We start from the raw sequence: 25,973 nt of genomic DNA, 5'->3' as shown, positions 1-25,973 counted from the left end.
TTTAAATAGAGACTTGTGTCATCCTCTCAGACACACACACACACACACACACACACATAGATAGGCAGTGATGTCAGCTTCTCTCTCTTACACACACACACATACACTGGCAGTGATGTCACTTGCTCTCACTCCCTACCCCGCCATCCCATGCCATGACATCATTGTCTGATGCCTTCAGTCACAACACACACACCTACCACACCACACATACACACTTCCATACATCTGTGCATACACACCTACACAAACTGGGACGCACACTAAGACGTGTGCACACATGAGGCATACATGCACAGAACACACACACACTTTCATACCTATAACAGACTCACACATTAACCATCTCAGAGCTCCGTACCCCTCACAGCACCAGCAGATCCAACGACTGTGGCGTGTTGGCTGCGCCCTGTTCTTGATAACGAAAGGTCGGAGACGGGGCTTTTTCTGTAGCGGCTCCTCTGCTCTGGAACCATTAGACAGGATCAGTCTGTTGATGCTTTTAAGGAGCACCTTAGGACCCATTTTTATTCTCTGGCTTTAATTGTGTTTGAGCTGTTTTTTTTGTTTTTTTTTTTAATCCGATTTCCTGTGTTTTAACTTGATTTATTTTGATCTGGTTTAACTCTGTACACATATGTCTGTCTCTGTTAAGCACTTTGGTGAAAAATCTGTTTAGCTTTTTAAAGTGCGATATAAAACTTGAAACTCTAAACAGTCTTATGCTGTCAGGCACAAACTGGAGAAGGACTCACAAAGCAGACACAGACTCAGATAAAAGTTTAGGGTCTTTGATCAGGCTCAGGTGATCAGTGACACAGACAAAAGTATGCAAATCGACAGGCAAACAGGGTGGTCAGAAGGCACACACAAGAAACACTTGGAAAACCGGTGGAAGTCTCACTTGAAGGTAAAGACGATCTGGCAACAAGGGAGGGGAAGATGAGACTTAAATACTCTAAGACAAGGGAGACAATGAGACACAAGTGAAACACACTGAGACACAGGTGAAACACATTTGGGCGGGGCAAGTGATCATAAAGGAGGGAAATCCAGACTGTATGGTTTTCAAAAATGTCAAATATACAGACGATAATCTTTCAGTTGACCTCATGTAGAGAGGCTGTTATGAGGATGTTTTGCATGTAGTGCACATCAGGCACCACCAGGGGTCAGTCTGCTGCAACAGGCAGCTGAGTTGTTTGGGAATGGTGAAGAAAACCTTATGCTGGGTTCAGACTACACAACATCAGCCCGATTATAGCCTGACGCGGCTGTCGTACTGTGTCGGCTTGGATTGTTCACGGCCATGACGACAACAACCGACACCACGTCTGAGACGCCTCACGACGTCCCGACAGAAAGTCTAGCATGTTTGATTTTCTTTTTGTCCTCCACGACTTCTCCCGCCACAGCCGTCACTTTGACCAATAGGAACACAGAGCGATCTGCTGCCATGGAAACTGTAGGACAACAATAGCCCAGCCTTTTAGATATTTCCTGTAGGGACGTTAGCACACAGAGTAAAAAGGAAACAGCAGAGGCACTTTATCAACCCGCTGAGTACTGCCATTAGCATCAAGCTAGCAAACAATGTTCTTTCTTCATAATGGAGGATATAAAGGAATCAAAGTCACAGAAAGTGTCTGGGCCTTTACTCAGCACAGCTGCAGAGGCTACCAGCTGCATCTCAAACACACTGCATTAGGAACAGGACGTTACTTCTCATTCTGTTTTTAGTTTAATCCTGTTAAATTTTATGTGTCACGCCATCATTTCAAACTCAACACTTCCTGTAGCTGTTTCAAATTAAAAGCCCCTATAATTTCAGCTGAGAGAATCCCTACATTTTCTAAAAAGGGTTTTATTTTGAAACATTTGCAGGAACTTGTTGTGGAGGATTCAGTGACTTACATAGTCTGCACGCGGCACTTCAAATGTAGCTCCTTCCTGCCATCTGGTGACACTTTTTATGTTACTACAACAACATTTCAGCTGGAACGTGAAAAGACACAGTGACTGAAATAATAATGATAAAAAAATAGGACAAAAATAACCCAATGACATCATGCACTGAGAATTGGTTGTGGACCAAGGTGTAGTCTGTCATGTCTGTCTGCAAATTCACATAGGAAAGAAGCAAGCACTCTCAAAATAAATCCACTCAACAGGTGCACAGCCAAAAGCAGCAGAAAAAAGAAAAGAAGCCAGCACTCACAAATGTCCTTTTGGTGAATTTAATAAACCAACTTGGGTGGCGTTACCAGAAACACAGACGATTCGACAGAAAGTCTTCTTCACACTGAAGTGCTGGCTTCTTTTCTTTTTTCTGTCTGCAAAGTCACGGCATGAATTTATGACTCCACAGTCTCTTAATCTGACGTAGTGACTGTTGGAACAGACAAAAATGTTGTGTAGTCTGAACCTGGCATCACAGGACAGCCAGCCCGAGAGAGCAGAGAGAGTTTAGACTTTAGGTTCACATCTAATGCTGTGAATTAAGGGTTTATTTTGACCAAAGCAGAGTTGGTGGTCATTGGAACAGTGAACTAACTAACTGGAAATATTGAGTAAAATACAAGTATGTCAGAGTTGACCTACTTGAGTGAATGTACTTTGCTACATTCACTCAAGCGATTTTGATGAATGTTACACAGAGAAGCTCTTTTAACAAGCAAGAGGGTCCAAGAAACCACTGCTGCACACATTTATATCGTAACATTAAAAACTCCACACACACACACACACACACACACACACACACACACACACACACGTACGTCCCAGCAGGCTTTTGTATTGGTGACATTTTTCTCTCCCTTTTTATTTTAGACTTTACGGCCGTGTTGTCCTTGACACCGCCACCGACCGTTCACCAGTGACATGATTTAAATCAGCCGGTCGGCGTTTTAATCCAATCAGCTTTAAGGAATGAGTTTTTGGCTCAGCGTTTAATCCAATCAGTTTTTAGAAATGAGTTGTTGCTGGCCAGAATCAATCAGACCTACCCACCTGGTAATCAAATCCAATACAATGATTTACCGTATGGCCGTGAAATCTATCCAGACTGTGTTCTGCTCCACTGTTTTGTTCTCCCATTTCCTCCTCCGTCTCTTTCTGAACGTCTCTCCCTTTGTGTTCCCTTCCTCTTCATCTCTCCTGCCATGCCTCTCTCTGATTCGTATTTAGACACACAGACGTTCTCTCTGGTCAGTTCTTTCACAACAGTTTCCTTGACTTATTTTTGGAGACGCTGATATGAACGACTGCTCTGGCTGATGAGTCGGTGGGAAACTGGTCATCAGTAAGAGGGAAGATGTTGTGTTGAGGTATCGGGATAATTTTGAATTATCTTTATTATGTTATTGAGAATAACGTCCTTTTTTTTTAACCAAAAATCAGTGCGCACATGCAGTTTTTTTTAAACACGGAAACACCTGCTGAAAATAGATTCACTCCCAACTAATTTGCAGCGATGCTCGAGTGCTGCTGGGATGGAGACGGACAGAGTATGTGGCAGTGCGTCGTTGCATTGTGCTAGAAAAGGGGCAACAATTAGTGTGTCCACATGGAAGTTATTTTTAAATTTCTGCCGATCAGGGGCGGAGTTGAAGCCGATTAAAACTCGTGACTAATGCAGAGGCATTTGATGAATACCAACTGTAACCTTTCCTACTGCAGACCAAAGCCAGATGTTAGTGGGCGTCAGTGGGAACAGGGCTTAAAGGAGAAGTCCGGTATTTTGCACTTTGAGCCCCATTTCTGGGTTGTTTATGATGAACTAGAGTGGTTAAGACCAAAATAGTGATTTTCGGAGAATTTGTCTTTCTCCTGCCTGGCTTAACACTGCTGCCTATGGCCATGTGTGAACCTGTCCTAAAACCACCCTAAACGTTGGTGTTCAAAGCCATGAAACTCACAGAGTGGTCAGTGGTGTTCGTTAATGTTCTGACATAAAAATCGTAGCAAACTGTGGTTTCCGTGATGATTTATTTGACATTTTGTGTAATCCATTGGTTTTCTATAGAAGCCTCATTGTACGTTGGTAGTAATCCGCCACTGGAAACAGAAAGGGGGTTGTTTACAACAAGGTTGTAGTCATTGTAGTCTTTTAGCTCAGAGAAAGTGCCAGCTCAACAGTGCTGTGTGCGCTCCTGGAGGAAGAACGAGAACCAACTAAAACGATTTGTGATAAGTTCTAAACAACTGCACAATAGATTACTCGCTTGTTAACAACCTTCGCAGTACGATGCCCTTGAACACAACGCCAACCTTCTTCTTCTTCTGCTTCTTCTCTGTGTCCCATTACATTGCAGTGGTTTCCTGCTGGTTGGCGACACCCAAGTAAAGGAGCATTATCGCCATCAAGTTGGCTGCAGTGTATAACGCTTCAGGGTCAAACGAACGATCAAGCGGAAGTTTACACACGGGTGTGAGGCAGCTGAAAAATAGTTCCACAGTCGAGATGAAGAGTGAAAACATGGATGGAAACCACAGTTTGCTATGATTTTTATGTCAGAACATCAACGAACACCACTGAGCACTCGGTGAGTTTCATGGCTTTGAAAACAGGGTGGTTTTAGGACAGGTTCACACATGGCCATAGGCAGCAGTGTTAAACGTGCAATATGTAATTTTCTGCCGCTAGGGGTCTCAAACCAAAACAATAACAGAAGACAGAGTTGGATGACGTCACAAAGTAGCGTGGGATCATGGGAGTTGTAGTCATATAACAGATATAGATCTGCCGCTGGCCGCAGCGCTGGTGCCCCGGCGGGCAGCAGTGCTTGCAGTACACTGGTGGAAATGATTAATATTTCGATAATATCAGCCAGATGTTTGCTTACCTGTCTAGTAGAACACACGCGAGGTCGGCGTTGAATTGTAGTCCTAGATTTTCACGAAGCTGTCTCCATCTCGGAAAGGCCACACCAATATTTATCCTTGATTTAGCTCTCTTCTTATCCCACATTCTTCTGGGATTGCTTGGTTGACCCGTACGTTTCCGTTTTACCGGCTTGTTTACCGTGACAGCTTCGGTGTCAGAAGGTGCAGCAACCGTCAATGCATAATCATGATCCATGACGAGTTAGCTTAGCCTAGCAACAGTAACGTTCATTCTCCGACGTCTCATCCGGTCTGCTTCTTCTTCTTCTCCTTCATTTAATGGCTATGGTAACTGGAGTTACGTCGCCATTGACATGTGACCTAATGACACGGTCTGTAACTTTTATTAATATTTCATATTTATCTGGGTTTGAAAAATTGTTGGAAACATTTCTGATAATCAAAGTACACAACTAAACAAAATATATAATATTGCTTTAGTCGTTTTTAGAAATTTTTATGTGGAAAAACTACATATTATACCTTTAAGCCAGGCAGGGGAAAGCTAAATTCTCCTTTCTTCGAAAATGAGCAGTCGTAACTATTTTGCTCTGAGCCTCTCTATTTCATCATAAACAACTCAGAAATGGGGCTCAAAGTTAAATACTTTAACTGTATTGTCCTGAAACAATGTGATGGTGTCCAGCAGGGAGGGAGTGCACCTGAGGGCTAACAACTGCAACACTGCTAATAAACTAAAAACAAACAGTAAACAGACAAGAAACTGTGGCTTTATGTCCATTTTCTAAATTAAATATGTGCAGCCCAACACAGTAACATTTACTTTACTTCACAGTGGACTCAAGCTTGGATTGACCCTGATGTGAACGCGCTCTAAAGCCCATTAAAATGCATGTTCTGGCCACTGACCAGTTCAGATTGTTGCTGTGAGTGGCTGACAATATTACAGAAAGGATCCTACCGAGAAACAAAATGTTTCCTGTACCTTTTGCTTGTTCCAGTCTGTTTTGTGTCTATGTCTTGCTGATGAGAAGTGAAATCTCACGAGAGGTGACTTGTTGCAGGACAAAAGCATCGGAGAGAGAGGAGGGCGACTGACAGTTTGTGGTGTTTGGGTGCAGTGTATCTTACTCTTATCTAAAAGATTTTAAATGTCATGGCTGAATATTTAGCTGAGATTTCAGAGCCAGACTTCCACATGGGGGAAACTTGGACACAAAACAATCTGAGCCTGCGAGTTATGAAAACTTTTAATTGACGTAAATTGACGATGCAAACATTGCTTGTGCTGGCTGCAGCGCTCCCCCTCAATACTGGACCAAGTTCAATAATTGTTGTTCCCACGGGTCACTAAGGGTGCTCTCACACCTGACCTGTTTGGTTAATTACATACTTAACTATGTTTTCGTACACATGCTGTGTTTTTTATGCTCTCAGATTCATTGTTTTCAATGCAGACGTGCCAGAGTGACACCAAAGCGGCTCGCACGTGTTCTTGAGCGCCTGTTCTTCAGAGCACAGCGACAGCGCTCTGAGATAAATTGAGTTCGACTTTTAGAACGCAGCACCACTCACCTCATGTCATGTGACGAGGAACAACCAATCACAGCCGACAGATATCTTTCCCTTCTTCCGTAAAAGTAGTCTGTGATAAATATGGAGCAGAGGTTGTTGATCATGTCAGTGCAGAGCTGTCAGAGCATCACATCTGTCCTACAGAAGATAGGCTTACACACAAACAGCGCCTGGAAGAAGATCAGCTCTGCACTTTCAGGTTAATAGGCTGTGATACGGTGTTTGCTGAGGTTGCTTAATTGTACAGTGAAAATCTCACAGTGTGGCAGCCCCAGTGCAGATGTTTGTCTGACCACTACATGCCAGTCATCAACCTAAAGATCAGGTCTTAACCCTAAAAGTTACCCTGTGGGGGGGTCAGCTGATTTAAGACATGAGTCCCCATAAAGTGACAGAGTCAGTACATTTTTTTTTGTCCCCATAACGTGAGTAATACAAACACACACACACACACACACACACACGCTCTCAGTGCTGACCTCATGCATGGTTGATTCATGGCTTATTCCCCTGAGTCCATTTGTACAAGGACAGGTCCACAGGGATGTTAACTCTGTGTGTGTGTGTGTGTGTGTGTGTGTGTGTGTGTGTGTGTGTGTGCGCGATCATGTATGACGCAAAGGGGGGTGGGCAGGCCATGGTTTTAACCCCATGCTGAAGCATCTAAGAGAGTTTCAATAATTCATATGTTCTGTATTTGCATTTTTCTCTCTCACACACACACACACACACACACACACACACACACACGCTTCCCCGGAAAAAAATAGTAAATGCATCCTTTCAGATACAGGCACTCATCACTCAACCAAGCACACACACACACTCCAATGCACACAAGTACCCAAGCGGTGCAACACACTGCACAAGGACACACACATTATACATTCCCACACAGCGACATGGTTTTAAAGCGCACACACACACACAGATACACACCCACTTGACCTGTACTGTGAAGAAATGAATTCATCTGAAGACGACGAAACACTCGTGTTGACAAGCATCTCAGTCTCTTCCCTCGCTCGCCAGGTGCTCTTACAAAGCGTCTTCTGTCATTCTTCCTCTCCTTTCTATCAACTCTCCGCCCACCTCTCATCAGCTTCCTGTTTCTCAGGTGGTCTCTGTGTGAAGTTAAAGCAGCCTCCCCGTGTGTGTTTCTGCGCGTCGCCGTGAGACGCTGCTCGTCTAGCGTGCCAGACAGCCCGCATCGCATTTGTGACCTACTTTGGCTCCGACTGTGTATTTTTTATGAGACTGGGAGATGCAGGCGCTCACAGTGCAAACGGAGATGCATACATAGGGTCTGCACATACACAGGAACACATGCGTATACACAGATGTTTGTATAGGAAGCAACACCTATTCACACACACCTTTTATTTATTCATCTGCATACCTTATGTCACTGAGGATCCCTTTTGGCATAGAGACAGATGCCTGAAAGACTGCTCTCCACACACACAGACACACACAGAAACATAAAAACACACAAATGGCAGTAGTGCGAGATGTAATGATGTGCAAAACACACACACACACTTGCACAGATGTGTCAGTGTGAGTGTGTATTCAGGAACAGAGTGAGAGCACTTCTTTAGTATGCAGGCACAGCTGAAGTTTGCTGTTTCTCTTTCTGTTTTGGAGGGTTTGGGGTAAGAGGAAATGCTTAAGTATCATCACGCTTGAGTGACATTTCCATGGCCAAAAGCTTATTTAATTCAGCCCCCTAAGCTTTTTAAACAGAGTTCCCAATTAATTTTTAAATTACCGCGCTGGCTTGTTGACTAGCTTCTGACACTTGAGAAATTATGTTAATTTCCACACCTCTTACTGCGCCGCAGTCGGCTCGCTCCTGCTGCTCAGGATGTTGAATCAATGAAATGCCTTGTAGGCCTCGTGGCTATAGAGCCAAACACACACACACACATGCACACACATACATGCAAACACATGCATTTGCCAGCTCTGTGTCTTGGCAACACTTGACTACGTACACCCACTAATGCAAATGAGCACACACACCAGTGTTTGTTACTGTACTTGTGGGGACTTTTACTACAGCAGTGTAAAGCAAACCTAAACATACAGTATAATCAGAACGTTATCATTCCCAGGGCGTCAGATACCCACACTTTGTCACGCCGTGTGATGTAAATGCTAAAGGCACCCTTAAGCGTCTCTGTGAGGTGCACTGACAAATGTAAACCCATCAGCAGCAGTATTTGATACTCAGAGCAGCTGACGTGATAAAAATCAATCATTTATTTGTCATATGGAAATATACAAGGTACAGCTGCAGTGAAATGTCATCTCATCAGCTCCTTTAACTTTCTTGTGTTCTCCCTGTGTCAGCGTGGGTTTCCTCCAGGTGCTCCAGCTTCCTCCCACAGTCCAAAGACATGCAGGTTAATTGGTGACTCTAAATTGTCTGTAGGTGTGAATGTGAGTGTGAATGGTTGTCTGTCTCTTCAGCCCCTTTTACACTGCCAGATTTTCCCCGAATGTTGGGCCGTTTTGCCGGCAAGCTGCGAGCGTTTAGACACACAGAGCCGGATTGGTGAGTTGATCCGAGGTGCCCAATTTTCCGCCTCGTAGGGTAGACATATTGGTGGAACCTTTTTGGTTTAAACAGACCAAGGCGGCCTTTTGCAACAGGAGGGGCTGTTGATGACTTGTGGGAGGAGCTGTTGATGACGCTGCACGTGCGAGCCACTGGCGGTGGATAAACAGGAAACAGCTGATAGCAGGAATTAGCGAGCAGCTAGTAGCAAGAGGGAAACACAAACCTGACAGACACTGTAAAGATGAGCAACTGGGGAGACAAGGAATTGCGCGCCCTCCTTGTCCTCGCAAACGAAGAGGCCATTAACCGTCAGATGACGGGGACGGTGAAGAACGGGCCGACTTACGAGAGAATCGCCGAAGGACTGACCAGCCGCGGCTTCCCTCCCACGTCACTGTTTACGTCACACGCTGAGCTACACGTTTTGTTACTTGCTCACGCCCCCCATTGCCCCGAAAAAGGCACATTCTGTATAAACAAAAGTAGGTAGGCGGCATTTTGCTGCACTCCCCGATTTTGTTTTTATACTGCCAATGCTGAAAAAACACTGATTGGGCTTTCCTGCAGATTTGCACAACTCCTGTCTAAAAGGGCTTATGTGTCAGCCCTGTGATAGTCTGATGACCTGTCCAGGGTGAACCCTGCCTCTCGCCCAATGTCAGCTGGGATAGGCTCCACCCCCCTGCAACCCCCAACAATATAAGCAGTTTATGGAAAATGAATGAATGAATGAACTGTAATTTAGTTCTCTTTTCCTACATTGTTGGCTGCTGCTTTATAATTGACCCTTTGCTAAGTCGCGCCCCACGAACACATACTGACCAGTCAGCCCCACAACAACACAGCTGTGCTCTTTAGACTCTGATGCAGTTGTTTCAGATTTCCTTCATTTTCAGGCTGGTTTTGTGGATTTGGAGTTAAATGTTGTGCCTGGGGCACCTTGTGTATTAATGATACTCATTACCTGGAGAGGTTGGAGGGAAATAAACGTCTCTTCCCTGTTCCAAAACCAAAATCAAACCCTGAAAAGTGTAGGGTTAGCTAGCCAGCTACTGAGGGTTTAATGTTAGCCTGCTGACTGTAAACACAAGCTACTTTTGCTTTTAAAGACTTTAACACTGAATCAAGAACTACCACACTGCAGAGGAACCCTGTGTTTGGCTTCCCTCAGAGCTCCTCGTGGCTGCCCGTTTGCCAGTGGAGGTCCAGTGGCTGAAGGCACAGGGGGAAGTTAAACAATGTTCATCTGCACACACTACCATGACGCACAGCTGGTTGAATATTGGCGTTTCCCCTTTTATCTGTTGTCCTCTGTTTCGATCATCAGCAATGTGGTGGTTCACTTTTACACTATCACCTGTAGCCTTAAGTTTAGCTTCTAACTATCTTTGTCTTTTTAACCTGTTGTTGCAAGATTTGTCCTGTTTGTCTTTTTCTACTGAGTCATTAATACTTACTGCACACATATGAGCTTAAATGTGTTGCTTCACCACAACAAACTCCTAAAAAAATCACGGACACATTCATCATGTAAACTTGAGCATAACTGTAGAGACGACGGTGGATGGATTGTTGTAACACAGTGACCTATAAAATCTTCCCTCTCTCCTCCTCCTCCTCCTCTCCACAGAGTTGAAACAGGAGCAGAGATAAAATCCACCCCTGACACCGACTCCCAGGACCGTCCCACCGTCCACCCCCGAACCCAACCTCCCCTCACCCCTCTCACAGCTCCAGGGCTCTCCAAGGGTTCCTCGCCGGGTTCTCCAAAGGGTTCTCTGTGGTGTTCTGGAAAGCTCCATACGCCTCGGGGCCTCGGACCTTCATGCGTCTCCCAGCAGCAGAGTCCACCCACACCTCCACCCACCACACCACCACCACCACCACCATGAGCTGTGAACAGGAGTTTGGAGACGGGGCCATGGGAGTCACGCTCACACTGCGCCTCCTCATGCACGGAAAGGTGAGAGGAGTGAATGACATCAGGCTGGAAATATTCTGTACTTTTCTTAAAGCCAACAGATCTAAACCAGCAGGAAATGTATCTGCTACAGTGCTCTGTGTGTGTGTGTGTGTGTGTGTGTGTGTGTGTGTGTATCAACCGTCCTGATGTATCTTCTTCCTCTTTGCTGTCGAGCTCTGTTGTTATTAAAAGGACAATATGCCCCTTTCAGCTTGTTAGTATTGGATCGTCTCTGGTTGACCTGTTACGTCACAGACCAAACAATCGATAAACAAGTCAGCTACAGTCAGCAAACTTTTCAAACTCACCAGCAAACATTGATATACACTAATAATAAGTTTTCTTAAAATCATGTTACAAATTCTTTGGTAACTTCTTTTCTTCTATTTTACATGAATATTTCTTCATTTTAATTAATTAATTAATTAATTAATATTACTGGCTGAATATTGACCTCTACACTTCGAGTATTAACTCCTCTTAATTACATTTTCAGTGCTGTTTGTGAATATGAATGAAACTTAATGTGACACTGGAGGTTATATTTATGTAAAATAAATGAACCACACATTTATAATGAAAATGAGTGTGTTAAATGAGACCAATTTAGTGGAATTTTTAAGTAACTTACTTAATTTACTAATATTGGCAGGTCAGCATTAAGGTATCAAAAAAGGTTTTGTTATTTGAACAGATATAGATTGATGACCCCTCAGTCAGCCCCGAGTTGAGCTAAACCGTCCTCTTGCTGCCAACGTCGCGTGAAACTCATTCATTCTTTTTCTGTAACCGCTTATCCTGTTAGGAGTCGTGGGGGGGTGGAGCCTATCCCAGCTGACACTGGGTGAGAGGCAGGGTTCACCCTGGACAGGTCACCAGACTATCACAGGACTGACACATAGAGACAGACAACCATTCACACTCACATTCACACCTACGGACAATTTAGAGTCACCAATTAACCTGCATGTCTTTGGACTGTGGGAGGAAGCTGAATAACCTGGAGGAAACCCACGCTGACATGGGGAGAACATGTCGGAGCACCTGGAGGAAACCCACGCTGACACAGGGAGAACATGTCAGAGCACCTGGAGGAAACCCACGCTGACACGGGGAGAACATGTCGGAGCACTTGGAGGAAACCCACGCTGACACGGGGAGAACATGTCGGAGCACTTGGAGGAAACCCACGCTGACACGGGGAGAACATGTCAGAGCACCTGGAGGAAACCCACGCTGACACGGGGAGAACATGTCGGAGCACTTGGAGGAAACCCACGCTGACACAGGGAGAACATGTCGGAGCACTTGGAGGAAACCCACGCTGACACGGGGAGAACATGTCAGAGCACCTGGAGGAAACCCACGCTGACACGGGGAGAACATACAAACTCTGCACAGAAGGGCTCCCCCACCCCGGGGTTCAAACCAGGAACCCTCTTGCATGAAGCTGAGAACGAATATCAACATTGATAATATTGATTAAATATTGAACCTCAAACCAACTTCACCACAGTGTGGCGGCCACCACTAGCTTGACCACAGGGCTAACACGCTGCTGCATGTCTGTCTGTGCACTGTCAGCGTCTTCTATTTGTCTGTAACATCATCAGCTATAAATGTGTTTTTCACTGCGTGAGAAAATGGATGTGTGGCGTGCAAAGACTGTGGCGTAGGAGCGTGAGAAAAGTGTCAGTTGCAAAGTTAGATGGTTGATGTGTTAGTTGGCAGCGTTATCAAATTATGCACCAGTGTGTAGAGCTGGGAATAAATTAAATTCAGTTCAGTTTTATTTATAAAGCCAAATATCACAAATCACAATTTACCTCAGAGGGCTTTACAGCTCTGTCCTTGGACCCTCACAAATACTCACCTCAGCACCAACTGTTGATTACTCCGCCGCTGAAAATAGTCCCAACAAATGCACTATTTCTTCCTGTTTGTTTGATAAAAACTGCAGTGAGCAGCTGTTTGAGGAAATTACTGAGCTTCCTCCTGAAATATCTGACATGTTTCTAGAGATTAAGCTCAAGGCTGAGAGCTGCAGACATTTCGTCATTTTGGGGGATTTGTTGACAGTATGAAAAACACTCGATAAGACCAGCCTCATCTTCTAACTCTAAGTGTCCACTGAGGTTTGTTTTTGCAAATTCTGAATTCATTCAAATGTAACATATCTCAGAATTTTTTAGTTTTGGTATTTTCTAGTTTGTCTTTCTGATGTTCGGTTTTGGTCTGTCAGTGTCCCACTGCTGCTTCACCAGTCAAAGCTGAGTCTCCACGTCGTGCTTTTGTCCTAAAAATGACAGAAAGACATAAAAACTGTGTGTGTCTGTGTGTCCTCTGAGGACCACAATAGTAACATTTTCTGTTTGTGTTTTCTCCACAGGAAGTAGGAAGCATTATCGGCAAGGTGAGCTGAAGTTTATATTATTTTTTCCTTCTATACTGAACAGAGCGAAACACATACTCTCTTTCCATCTCAAATGTTTTGGTTCACTGCACTCAGACGACAAAAGTGTGAATATCAGGCAATTAAAATGACCGGAAGGATTTCTCTGATGAACATTATGTCTTTTACAGTGGAACAAATTAAAGCACATTGCAAATTATCTCGTCTATGTAAAAGTCATTCAGTGTAATTTTTGAGCATCATCAGAAAACATGCAGTAATTTCATATTATCATCGACACGAGAAAAAACCCTCTCCATCTATGAAATATGGATTTAAAAATCCTCCCCATCTCCAGTCTATGGTTTTCTAAAATTAGCATGCCGCTCAAGATAACGTTCAATGTAATCCTGCTACAACGAAATAAAGTTGCCATGAAATATGTATTAATAGTGTGTAAAATTTCCAGTCAGGCCATGTCATTCCAATCTGTACTTAGTGAAAAGGAGCTGCTCTCCAGGGATACGAGTCAATTTCACTGTGGACGTGTTAAATAAACCCCTGTAGGATTTTTTCCAAATATATCACAGCCAAGTGAAGTGTGATAATGACCATTGCCCTCGCAGCACATTCACTAACCCATGATTGAGTCTGATTTCCCTCAGCATATATTTAGATTTCCCCCTCCTCATCACTTACAGTGTGTGGTCTATTAGCTCGCAGTCTCTGACATTAAGACGGCATGAAAATTACATCACCGCGTTACAGTTCTAGTCGGGTCGTGTCATTCTGTCGTTGCGCCACAGGAGCTGCTCTCCAGGGTTTCTTCTCATATTAAACAAGGCTGCCAGGCGGCGGAGCAGAGCTGATGCTCACTAAAGCCGCCCTATCTGCCGTAAACAGGCTCATGTGATCGGGACAGGTGTCAAACTGAGATAAGGTTAGACCGCTCAGTCCAAGTTAAATATGACAAACAAACATCATTACTTTTATAATATTGATCTATCACTGATTCACACCTTTCCTGAGCACATTTCTTCTTGTTTAGTAAACTGTTGTGTCACAGTCACATCATTAGACTCAAATACCTGAACCTCCAGCGGTGCCGCTGCTCGGGGGCATCCCGGTGGCTGTTGAGGAGCAGCCGGAAAGAATCTCTGATTCATTTTCATACCTGGATTTATTTCTCTAGTTGCTCCTACACTTTTTCAGCTCTAACCTGCTGCTATTACAATAGCAGTTGGTTGCTTCCCAGGGAAAATGTATTTAAATACACTTTTGACCACCTCGTTACCAAGATCATCCGGCCCTGTTTTCTTTACCTACAACGCAGACTCCAAAAAAAAAAAATAGGAATCCAGGTTGTGTAAAACATTAATGAGAATAGAATGCAGTGATTTGCAAATCTTTTTTTTTAACTTATATTCACTTGAATACAGCACAAAGCACGAGACATTTAGTATTCAAACTGATAAACTTTGTGTTTTTTTATAAAAGATTTGCTCATTCTGAATTTGATGCTGCAACATGTTCTAAAAAGAGTTGGGACAGGAGCAGAAAGGCCGGGGAAGTTATAGAACGCTCAAAAAATCCCTGTTTGGATCATTCAGCAGGTGAACAGGTTTATTGGTAACAGATTAAAGTATGATGATAACAAAGTTATGCAATAAACAGTTGCAGGATTTTAGGGATTTTGCATCTACAATCAATAATATCATCGAAAGATTCAGAGAATCTGCAGAAATCTCTGCACATAAGAGGCAAGACTGAAAACCAACATTGAATGGTTGTGACCTTTGACCCCCTCAGACACCACTGCAGTAAAAACCAACACAACTGTTTAAAGGATGTTATGACATGGGCTCAGGAACGCTTTGGAAAGCCACTGTCAGTAAACACATCGCTGCATCTACAGATGACAGTTCAGACTCTACCATGCTCCGCCCACTTCTCTGAGCCCGAGCTCACCTGAGATGGACTGACACAAAGTGGTCTGACCAGTCCATCATGGACGTCGTGTCCTCCGGGCCAAAGGGGAAAAGGACCATCCAGATCCTAGTGCCCATGGCATCATGGGTAACTTTGCATCTGTGAAGGCTCCATGAATGCTGAAAGGTACATACAGGTTTGGGAGCAACATATGCTGCCATCCAAACAACGTCTTTCTCAGGGATGTCCCATCTTATTCCAGCGAGACACTGAGACACATGTCAAACATTATGAAGCATATAATATAAAAAAATATAATTTCCCAAACACTTACTGAGTGTTGCTAAAAGAAAAGATGATGTCACACAGTGGTAAACACTCCTCTCCCGACTTTATTGGCACTTGTTTCAGCATCAAATTCAAAATGACTGTATATTTACAAAAATGGTGCAGTTTATCAGTTTGAACATTTAATATCTTGTCTTTGGACTGTATTCAATTGAATATAGGTCAAAAACAATTTACAAATCGTTGCATTCTTAGCCCCTGCGCTTGCCTGAGAAGGGTAGGCACCATGTCTGAGAGGTTTCTTTTGGTTCCAGAGGTATCATACCTAATGTGTTTGGTGGAAACGGAGCTTTAAAGTACAGTTTGGTGACAAAACTTTAATGCTTGCATCATCTTTCAAATTCTTTTACTTGCAGCCACTATTGTACAACTGTACTCTCTACTTTAGTGACTCTAATAAAACTGTTAACGTTTAAGTGAGTGTAATTCTGCAGGGAAAAAAACTCAGCTTTGTGTTTCTTGTCTTCCCACAGAAAGGAGAAACAGTGAAGAGAATACGAGAAGAGGTAAGACCCCGCCACCCGTCCCCATCATGCACATTCTTTCATCTCTGTCGCCTTCTCCTATTTTTTATTAATCCATGACAACCCTTCAAATGCAGCTCACATGCATCCTGATAATTACAGCGTAATCACAAAGCAGTGCAACACTGCAAATCCATACTGAAACTGAGAAACACGAAGCTGGAGCACCACAGTAATTGAGCTGTACATTTAAGGCTGCTTTCATCAGATCTAAACCGCAGAAAATAAATGTCAGAGGAGTCGAAACATGTCCCTCTGCATGTACATTCCTGTCATGTCATTCCTATTTTTAGAATACAAGTAAATATCTGAAGGTGTGTTTTGTATTTTTGGCCGCCTGCTGCGATGGTAGCCACGTTGACGGCTACATCTTTAGCTGTCTGTGCTGTCAGCAGCCTGCAAAATGGTAGCACGACTCGGAGCTGTGAGTGTGGAGCTTCCCTATGGAGTATCTGTCCTCTCTGCGTTCCCTTCTTTTCAAGGAAACAGAGATGCAAATACAGCGAGAGTGAAAGAGTGAGACTGAGGTAGAGAGCCAGAAGGACGTTAAGAGAGACAACAAGAGAAGCAGAAGGAGAGTGCAGGAAAAACAGAAACTGGGCTTTTAAATAACAGAATTACTCACAATGCGGGAAGAAACGTGAATTTGTTTTTGTTCCAATCAGCGTTCATCTCGTCAAAGAAAACAAAGAATATTTGTCGACAACCTTTTTCTATTAAAATGAGACCTACAGTTGCAATCAAATTTATTCAACCCCCATTGCATATTAGGCTTATTGGCAAAATATACAATTTCTCAGCTGTTTGCAATAAACAGATTACACAAGAACTGTTTAAGTAATTCAATGAAACTAATATTACAAGCGTTTTGATCCAAATTCAACACAAAATGCTACTTTTAATGACTACTGCAGTCTCAAAATTATTCATCCCCTTCATGACAAGCATCTTCAGTACTTAGTAGAGCACCCTTTTGCTGTTATGACCTGCTGCAAACGTGATGCATAGCCAGACAGCAGCTTCAGACAGCGTTCCTGAGGAATCTTAGCCCATTCCTCATGGGCAATGGCCTCCAGTTCAGTAATATTCTTGGGTGTGCGTTTTGCAACCGCCTTCTTCAAATCCCACCAGAGATTTTCTATGGGGTTCAAGTCAGGCGACTGTGACGGCCACTCTAGAATCTTCCATTTCTTCTTCTGAAACCAAGCCTTGGTGGACTTTGAGGTATGCTTGGGATCATTATCCTGTTGGAAGGTCCAATGACGCCCAAGCTTCAGCTTCCTCACAGACGGCACGACGTTTTTACCTAAGATTTCCTGATACTTGACTGAATCCATCGTGCCCTCCACACGCTGCAGGTTTCCAGTGCCAGAGGCAGCAAAGCAGCCCCAGAGCATCACTGAGCCACCGCCATGCTTCACTGTAGGCAGGGTGTTCTTTTCAGCATATGCTTCATTCTTCTTCCTCCAGACATACCGCTGTTCCATAGGCCCGAAAAGTTCCAGTTTTGTTTCATCACTCCACAGAACAGAATTCCAAAACTTCTGTGGCTTATTTATATGGTTTTGAGCATAATGGAGCCGACTTTTCTTGTGCTTTTGGGTCAGTAGTGGTGTACGTCTTGGAGTCCGGGCATGGAGCCCTTCGGTGTTTAGTATGTGCCTTATTGTGCAAACTGAAACCTCAGTGCCTGCTGCCACCAAGTCTTGCTGCAGGTGTTTTGCAGTCACTCGAGGGTTTTTGACCACTTGCCTCCTCAGGAATCTGATGGCAGCCGCTGATAGTTTCCTCTTTCTGCCACGTCCAGGTAGTGTAGCCACTGTTCCTTTAACTTTGAACTTGCGAACTATGCTTCCAACTGTATCTCTAGGAACATTCAGAGCTTTTGCTATCGTTTTGTATCCTTTTCCTTGTTTGTGCAAGGCAATGATTTCTTCTCTGAACTTTTTGGACAATTCTTTTGACTTAGCCATATTTCTAACATGCAATCAAACGTCACTCTCAACAAAACCCTAGCCAGTCCAGGTATTTATGTGTTCTGTCTCAAGCACACCTGAATTAATGAAGCCCTTGATTAGTTGCACCAGGTGTGCTTGAAACAGGGGGTTGAATAATTGTGATTAGTTGCATCAGGTGTGCTTGAGACAGGGGGTTGAATAATTTTGAGACTGCAGTAGTGATTAAAAGTAGCATTTTGTGTTGAATTTGGATAAAAACCATGGTAATATTAGTTTTATTAAACTATTTCAACTGTTCTTGTCTACTTTGTTGATTGCAAACAGCTGAAAAATTGTACATTTTGCCAGTAAGCCTAATATGCAATGGGGGTTGAATAATTTTGATTGCAACTGTATGTCACAAAGTATTACAACATAAACAATAAGTGAGAAAAGAAAAAAATGAAGGGGAGTCTGATTGAACAATGTGTGTGCATCTGTGGAACCACATGCTGTATTCTCCGATGCCCGAAAACATCTCTTTGTCGAGCACGGCCTCACTCCCAGGTCGTCAAAATCCAACGCTTTGGTAGTGACTTTCAGTGTCAGAAACCAACAACAAAAGGCGTCCTTTAATGTCGGCATGATACGCGGCTGGTTGTTGTTATAGTTTAACAGTGTCGGGGAAACTCGGCAGGACAAGAACAAAAGTTAAGCCAGCGAAAGTCCGAGTGGGGCGGGCGGGAGGGGTGGTGGATGGGTCCAACAGACACTGACCTTCACACGAGAGAGTGGTGTTCATGTCCCTAAAGATTCTAAAGACAAACCCTGTTCTTTTTTTCTTAAACCCAACCATGTGTGTTTGTTGTTAAAGGGAAAAAATGTCAATGTGCAGTGTTGTTCCCACATAGTACGTTTATTTTGAAAGAGACTGTATGTAAACGTTGAATTTCCTGTGAAAACGGAAGTAGCACCTTTGGAACCAGCAGTAAGCCTTCAGACATGGTACCTAGACCCTCGGTCTGTTCAGACAGTCCTCTTAAATGTGGGCGGGGTTGTTGTCACTCACTGCTCCGTCCAGCACTCGCTGTATTTCCTCATCAGCGGTGACACAGATGGAAGTCTGCACCTGGTTTATCGTCCACAGAACGAGGCTGCACGCCCACATTTTCACAACAAAATAGAACAGGCTGCAGTGAGAGTCTCTCTCCATGGGATATTTAAAAATAGCAGCTTTGTGCATTTAGTCCTTCTCAGGCAAGCTCAGGGGTTTAGTGTTGCTGTAGCCCACAGGAAGTGAGGATTAGAATATATGACCTTCACATAATCCACTCCAAATTAATCTATATTTTTAAAGTCATTACTAAAAGTGTGTGTCATATAAAAACTAAAGTGATGGTCAAAGTTGTCACAGTGAAATTTAAGGTGTGCTGATGGATTCACGTCATCAACTCATGCATTGAGTAGCATTACAAGTTAACGTTCCACCTTAAAAGTTGCCAGCAGTCGGCCCAGTGAATGAAGTTATTTTTTTCTCTTTCATTTTATAGTTGTAGTTTACTGATGTATGAACAGAGGTTACATAAAACCAGAGTGAGCGTCCTCTACTGACCAATCAGACTGCAGGGTTTCTAGCTCCACCTTTTAGTACCAGATCTGTGTGCTAGGTACCCCAACAGAGGGGGGACCAAACATGGGGACGCTAAGGAACGCTTCTGTTGGTACCATCCACAACTTTACACTGTGGAAACAAAACAAATGTGTACCAAACTGAACTGTACCGCACTGCTTGGTGGAAATGGGACTTAAATGTTTGCTGAAGAAATGTCTCTAATATAAGACATTTGCTTCTCCTCTCACATCCTCAAAACCGACACTAAAGAGCTTGTGAATGATCGGCTGCTCTGCAGTAAAGAGAACATACTGTGTTAGTAGCATTGCTGAGAGCAGGAACAACCGAGGGTGAGCAGCTCTCTCCTAAATCAGCACTGGTAAGATTAACTGCATTTATGTAGTTGTGTTATCCAGAGCAGCACCGTGCAAGGTCAGGGTTCTTCTACATGTGAATGAACCTTCAACCCTGCAATCAGTGGGTCAGATATAAGTCAGTCAGATGACCTGTGTGTGACTCAAAGTAATATACATTTTGATGAAGGTGATAAAATGAACGCTGGTTCATCCTTCACTAGCTTCTCATGTTCGCCAGAGTCATTCCTCTTTGACTCCTGGCAAAACGTTACATTTGCAATCAGGTCGCTCGCTGCAGCTATATGAATACTTAAACATATGGATCTATAACTTCAAATGTTCTGCGTTCATCTCTGTGAATGCAGACCACGGGCACATCAGTGGCTCGTTAATATATGCGACACCTGACATGAATACCAGAGAGAGTTCTCCATACGTTTAAAGAGCACAGAGATGAAGGCTTTCCCAGAGGAGAGTAACTGTAAAGCCGCCGTTATCCCCGTCCAAACATGCAGACAAAGAAAGGATGTCAGAGAGTAATAGAGAAGTGAATCTGTGTGTGTGTGTGAGTAAGGATGTGTGTTTGTGTGCATTTACTGGAAAATGGCTGCTTCATATTACACTGGAGAAACACGGATGAGGTGTTATGTCATCAAATCCGTATTGTTGTGTTGCAAAAGCACTCCTGAGTCCCTGCAACAGCAGCCAGGCAAAATAAAAGCCTGTGTGTCGGTGCAGCAGCAGCAGCACAAAGCAGAGAGAAATTTGTGAGAAAAGATTAAATCCAGGTTTTCTTTAACTGTGGAGTGGGGCTCAAAATAGGTCACACAACTCCTTCCGGTGTGTTTCAGCAAGAAAACAATACTCCACTGTGTTTTAATGAGCCTAAATTTACTCTATTTAGTTCCCCACTCGCCTGGAAAAAACGTTAAATAATAACCCACAAATACATTCTGCAGGGAGAAATGATTTTAGAAATGTGTGTCCTCAGAGAAATAGTTTGAAGATGACTGCACATGAATCAACACTCCAGAGAGAGGAGGGAGGGAGAGTGAGCGCGGGGAAGCAGAGAGTTATGTTTTCATTCATCTGTCAAGGGAATTTTAAGTTAACTTCTGAAATGGCACTAAAAATGAAACGTGAATCAAGCCGAGTTTAGGCGAATCAGTCGGCCGCCAGAATGAAAGTAAAACATCCAGCAGAGATGTGGAGGAGGAACTGATGACTGTGCTTTCACACGAAGACTAAAGCAAAGATATGCTCATACTGAAAGGTAATATTTTATCAGACCATGTTTAATATAATAGGCTGCCTTCGTTAACAAACTGTGGTGTGTTTGACCATTTGTTTGTGTTGTGGAAGCGAAGCAGACTAAAATCAGGACGTCATGATGGAAGATATGTCATTTTTAGAATAAATTCAAAAGCTTAATTATTGTTATGTTAAATCCATCTTCTGGCTGTGAAGCAACCTCATTAGCCGTCTTATCAAGTGTTGTATACAGTACAGGCCAAAAGTTTGGACACACCTTCTCATTCAATGCGTTTTCTTTATTTTCATGACTATTTACATTGTAGATTCTCACTGAAGGCATCAAAACTATGAATGAACACATGTGGAGTTATGTACTTAACAAAAAAAGGTGAAATAACTGAAAACATGTTTTATATTCTAGTTTCTTCAAAATAGCCACCCTTTGCTCTGATTACTGCTTTGCACACTCTTGGCATTCTCTCCATGAGCTTCAAGAGGTAGTCACCTGAAATGGTTTCCACTTCACAGGTGTGCCTTATCAGGGTTAATTAGTGGAATTTCTTGCTTTATCAATGGGGTTGGGACCATCAGTTGTGTTGTGCAGAAGTCAGGTTAATACACAGCCGACAGCCCTATTGGACAACTGTTAAAATTCATATTATGGCAAGAACCAATCAGCTAACTAAAGAAAAACCAGTGGCCATCATTACTTTAAGAAATGAAGGTCAGTCAGTCCGGAAAATTGCAAAAACTTTAAATGTGTCCCCAAGTGGAGTCGCAAAAACCATCAAGCGCTACAACGAAACTGGCACACATGAGGACCGACCCAGGAAAGGAAGACCAAGAGTCACCTCTGCTTCTGAGGATAAGTTCATCCGAGTCACCAGCCTCAGAAATCGCAAGTTAACAGCAGCTCAGATCAGAGACCAGATGAATGCCACACAGAGTTCTAGCAGCAGACCCATCTCTAGAACAACTGTTAAGAGGAGACTGCGCCAATCAGGCCTTCATGGTCAAATAGCTGCTAGGAAACCACTGCTAAGGAGAGGCAACAAGCAGAAGAGATTTGTTTGGGCCAAGAAACACAAGGAATGGACATTAGACCAGTGGAAATCTGTGCTTTGGTCTGATGAGTCCAAATTTGAGATCTTTGGTTCCAACCGCCGTGTCTTTGTGAGACGCAGAAAAGGTGAACGGATGGATTCCACATGCCTGGTTCCCACTGTGAAGCATGGAGGAGGAGGTGTGATGGTGTGGGGGTGTTTTGCTGGTGACACTGTTGGGGATTTATTCAAAATTGAAGGCACACTGAACCAGCATGGCTACCACAGCATCCTGCAGCGACATGCCATCCCATCCGGTTTGCGTTTAGTTGGACGATCATTTATTTTTCAACAGGACAATGACCCCAAACACACCTCCAGGCTGTGTAAGGGCTATTTGACCAAGAAGGAGAGTGATGGAGTGCTGCGGCAGATGACCTGGCCTCCACAGTCACCGGACCTGAACCCAATCGAGATGGTTTGGGGTGAGCTGGACCGCAGAGTGAAGGCAAAGGGGCCAACAAGTGCTAAACACCTCTGGGAACTCCTTCAAGACTGTTGGAAAACCATTTCAGGTGACTACCTCTTGAAGCTCATGGAGAGAATGCCAAGAGTGTGCAAAGCAGTAATCAGAGCAAAGGGTGGCTATTTTGTAGAAACTAGAATATAAAACATGTTTTCAGTTATTTCACCTTTTTTTGTTAAGTACATAACTCCACGTGTTCATTCATAGTTTTGATGCCTTCAGTGAGAATCTACAATGTAAATAGTCATGAAAATAAAGAAAACGCATTGAATGAGAAGGTGTGTCCAAACTTTTGGCCTGTACTGTATATATATGCAAATCATTTTCCATGATAGGACATAATGGACGTCAGCAAATGTGTGTAGCGAGATTTCTCTGTCAGTGAAAAAGGGAGTAAAACAAAGTTGTGTTTGTGTCCCATGAAGTCTAATCTAGCAGCAACACAGTCGTGTAGTCATTTTTTTTTGTAGTCACAGACGTTTCCGGTCACCTCTCTGTCAGCTCAGCTAAATTTGTGCTAAATGTATGCTCTTACATGTATTGTGCATGTCTGGGTGGTGCCTTTTGTGGCTGGCGTGTGGGAGTGAGTCACTCATCAGGATGAGGACATGTGGGCACTAATCAGTCTATAAGCTCTCCTCCTGCTGACCTCTGATAGCTAACTGCTAGTTAGTCAGGTCAAACATCAGTAAACTAGCATTGTACTAGCCACTGCGCAGGCGTCGGACTTTCCCATTTTGTTTGTTGATGATACCAACATGATCTCATCACATGCTGACGTACACACACTAATGAATAACACAGATGAGGAAATGGTGAGAGTTGCAAGATGGTTTCAACTTAATAAGCTCTCATTAAAGGTTCATTATATTTGCGTCGAGTGGCAGGAGGTATGATAGGGCCTGTGATCCAGTGTTAATAGATAGAAAAGAAATTTCTCAAGTTTTGCATTGCACATTTTTTAGGCATTTTAATTGATGAGGCGGCTCAGGCGGCTGATGCTCGTTTGGCGTCTCCAACTGATGCTCAGTGTTAGTTTCTGTTCACCATGACCGTGTTGTTACTGCAGCCATCATGATGCAAATCCCCTTATCTTAACAAAGTAGGAATTTTAACCCAAATCATGAACTTTCTCTTTAGCTCCTTTTACACTGCCAGATTTTTGGCGAATGTTGGGCTGTTTTGCCGGCAAGCTGCGAGCGTTTAGACACACAGAGCCGGATTGGCGAGTTGATCCGAGGTGCCCAATTTTCCGCCTCGTAGGGTAGACATATTGGCGAAACCTTTTTGGTTTAAACAGACTGAGGCGTCCTTCTGCAATGGGAGGGGCTGTTGAAGACTTGTGGGAGGAGCTGTTGATGATGCCGCACGTGCGAGCCACTGGCGGTGGATAAACAGGAAACAGCTGATAGCAGGAATTAGCGAGCAGCTAGTAGCAAGAGGGAAACACAAACCTGACAGACACTGTAAAGATGAGCAACTGGGGAGACAAGGAATTGCGCGCCCTCCTTGTCCTCGCAAACCAAGAGGCCATTAACCGTCAGATGACGGGGACGGTGAAGAACGGGCCGACTTACGAGAGAATCGCCGAAGGACTGACCAGCCGCGGCTTCCCTCCCACGTCACTGTTTACGTCACACACTGAGCTACACGTTTTGTTACTTGCTCACGCCCCCCATTGCCCCGAAAAAGGCACATTCTGTATAAACAAAAGTAGGTAGGCGGCATTTTGCTGCACTCCCCGATTTTGTTTTTATACTGCCAATGCTGAAAAAAGACTGATTGGGCTTTCCTGCAAATTTGCACAACTCCTGTCTAAAACAGGCTTAAAACAAAGTTATTTTCTGTGCCAAAACTTAACCAAACCTTGACCACAGCACTATTATCTCGTGTGAACATTAAAAGGTCGGCTATGTGAACATTTTTCCACGACACAAACCATCGATGGGAAAACAACCCTTTTGTTTGTATTTACAAGGAAACACGAAATATGAATCATAATCTTGATATAATCCTGGTGTCATCCTTGAAAAACAGTTGATGTTCATGTGAACACTCACTGTCCTGGATTTTGATCATTAATGCACCTTAACAAAATATACATCATTCAGTTAAATCACTAAAACTAAAATGAAACTACATCAAAACACACTACAGACACAAAGTCCTGCACTCTCACTAAAAGCTCATATAATAATCACCATATTAACAAATCAAAAACTAACCGAGGTTTCGCCTCTGTGGAGAGATTTAGGGAGAAGAAGAGGACAGGAAAAATAAAGCGAGCGAGACCGAGGTACAGAGAAAGAAAAGAAAACAGATTGTCTTTGCCGAAGCATTTCTGTCTGACAGCGTAACTCAGAGCAGCAAGCATGAATATTTAAATGCTTATTTACTTCTCAAGGACAAAGCACAAGACTGGATATACAGTTAGACTGGATTTATAAGCTGCGTATTCCTCTCATTACTCTTCTTTATTCCCCGACCTGCTACCTCACTCCCTCACTCCCTCACTCATTGTGTATGCAAACTGACGGATCAAACACACACACACACACACACACACACACACCACTGTTCACTTTCCCTAATGAACTGCCTATGAAATCCAGTGTTTCAAGGCTACATTTTTGCACAATGCCAGTTTTTTGAAGAGGCTTTTGGCACAGAAACACCACAAGGACACACACACACACACACACTCTTTCACACAAGGACACAGCGTGCAAGAAGTCTGTTTTAATCGAGTCAATAAAAGCACTGATGTCAGGTTGTAGCTCTTCATAATGACTTTACACACACAGACACACATGTACTGTACACATTCACATGCATATAAACCCACTTACTAACACACACGATCTCTCTTACACACACACACACACACACAGTCACAGAGAATAAGACGCACGTGCATACACTCGTGATTATTTACATGCATCTTCTGTATGTGTGTCTGTGCGCGATCAGTACGACTCACACACAGGCGTGTTGTGTACTTATCTCTGTGTGTGCATCTTGGGACTGTGCATGCACATATGTGACTGAGACCCACGGGACTGCCTTTGATCTGTGCACACATGACTGTCTTTTTAAACTA

The 25,973-nt window shown here is 43.5% G+C and overlaps 1 protein-coding gene across 4 annotated transcripts in view; it reads left to right on the top strand.

Moving 5' to 3' along the window:
• Window positions 1–25,973, top strand: part of pcbp4 (poly(rC) binding protein 4) — a 250,479-nt gene that overhangs the window by 118,022 nt on the left and 106,484 nt on the right. For all 4 annotated transcript variants that reach the window (XM_078171951.1, XM_033625743.2, XM_033625744.2 and 1 more), the window contains exons 3-5: window positions 10,620–10,952; window positions 13,342–13,365; window positions 16,095–16,127. In XM_078171951.1, the coding sequence (XP_078028077.1) occupies window positions 10,815–10,952; window positions 13,342–13,365; window positions 16,095–16,127 (195 nt within the window). In that variant the 5' untranslated portion in view covers window positions 10,620–10,814. The remainder of the gene's footprint in view (window positions 1–10,619; window positions 10,953–13,341; window positions 13,366–16,094; window positions 16,128–25,973) is intronic.

This window comes from Epinephelus lanceolatus, chromosome 1 (assembly GCF_041903045.1).
Source record: "Epinephelus lanceolatus isolate andai-2023 chromosome 1, ASM4190304v1, whole genome shotgun sequence".
NCBI lineage: Eukaryota > Metazoa > Chordata > Actinopteri > Perciformes > Serranidae > Epinephelus > Epinephelus lanceolatus.
The sequence above is the reverse complement of the archived record's forward strand: the minus strand, read 5'-3'. Positions and strand labels throughout refer to the sequence as shown.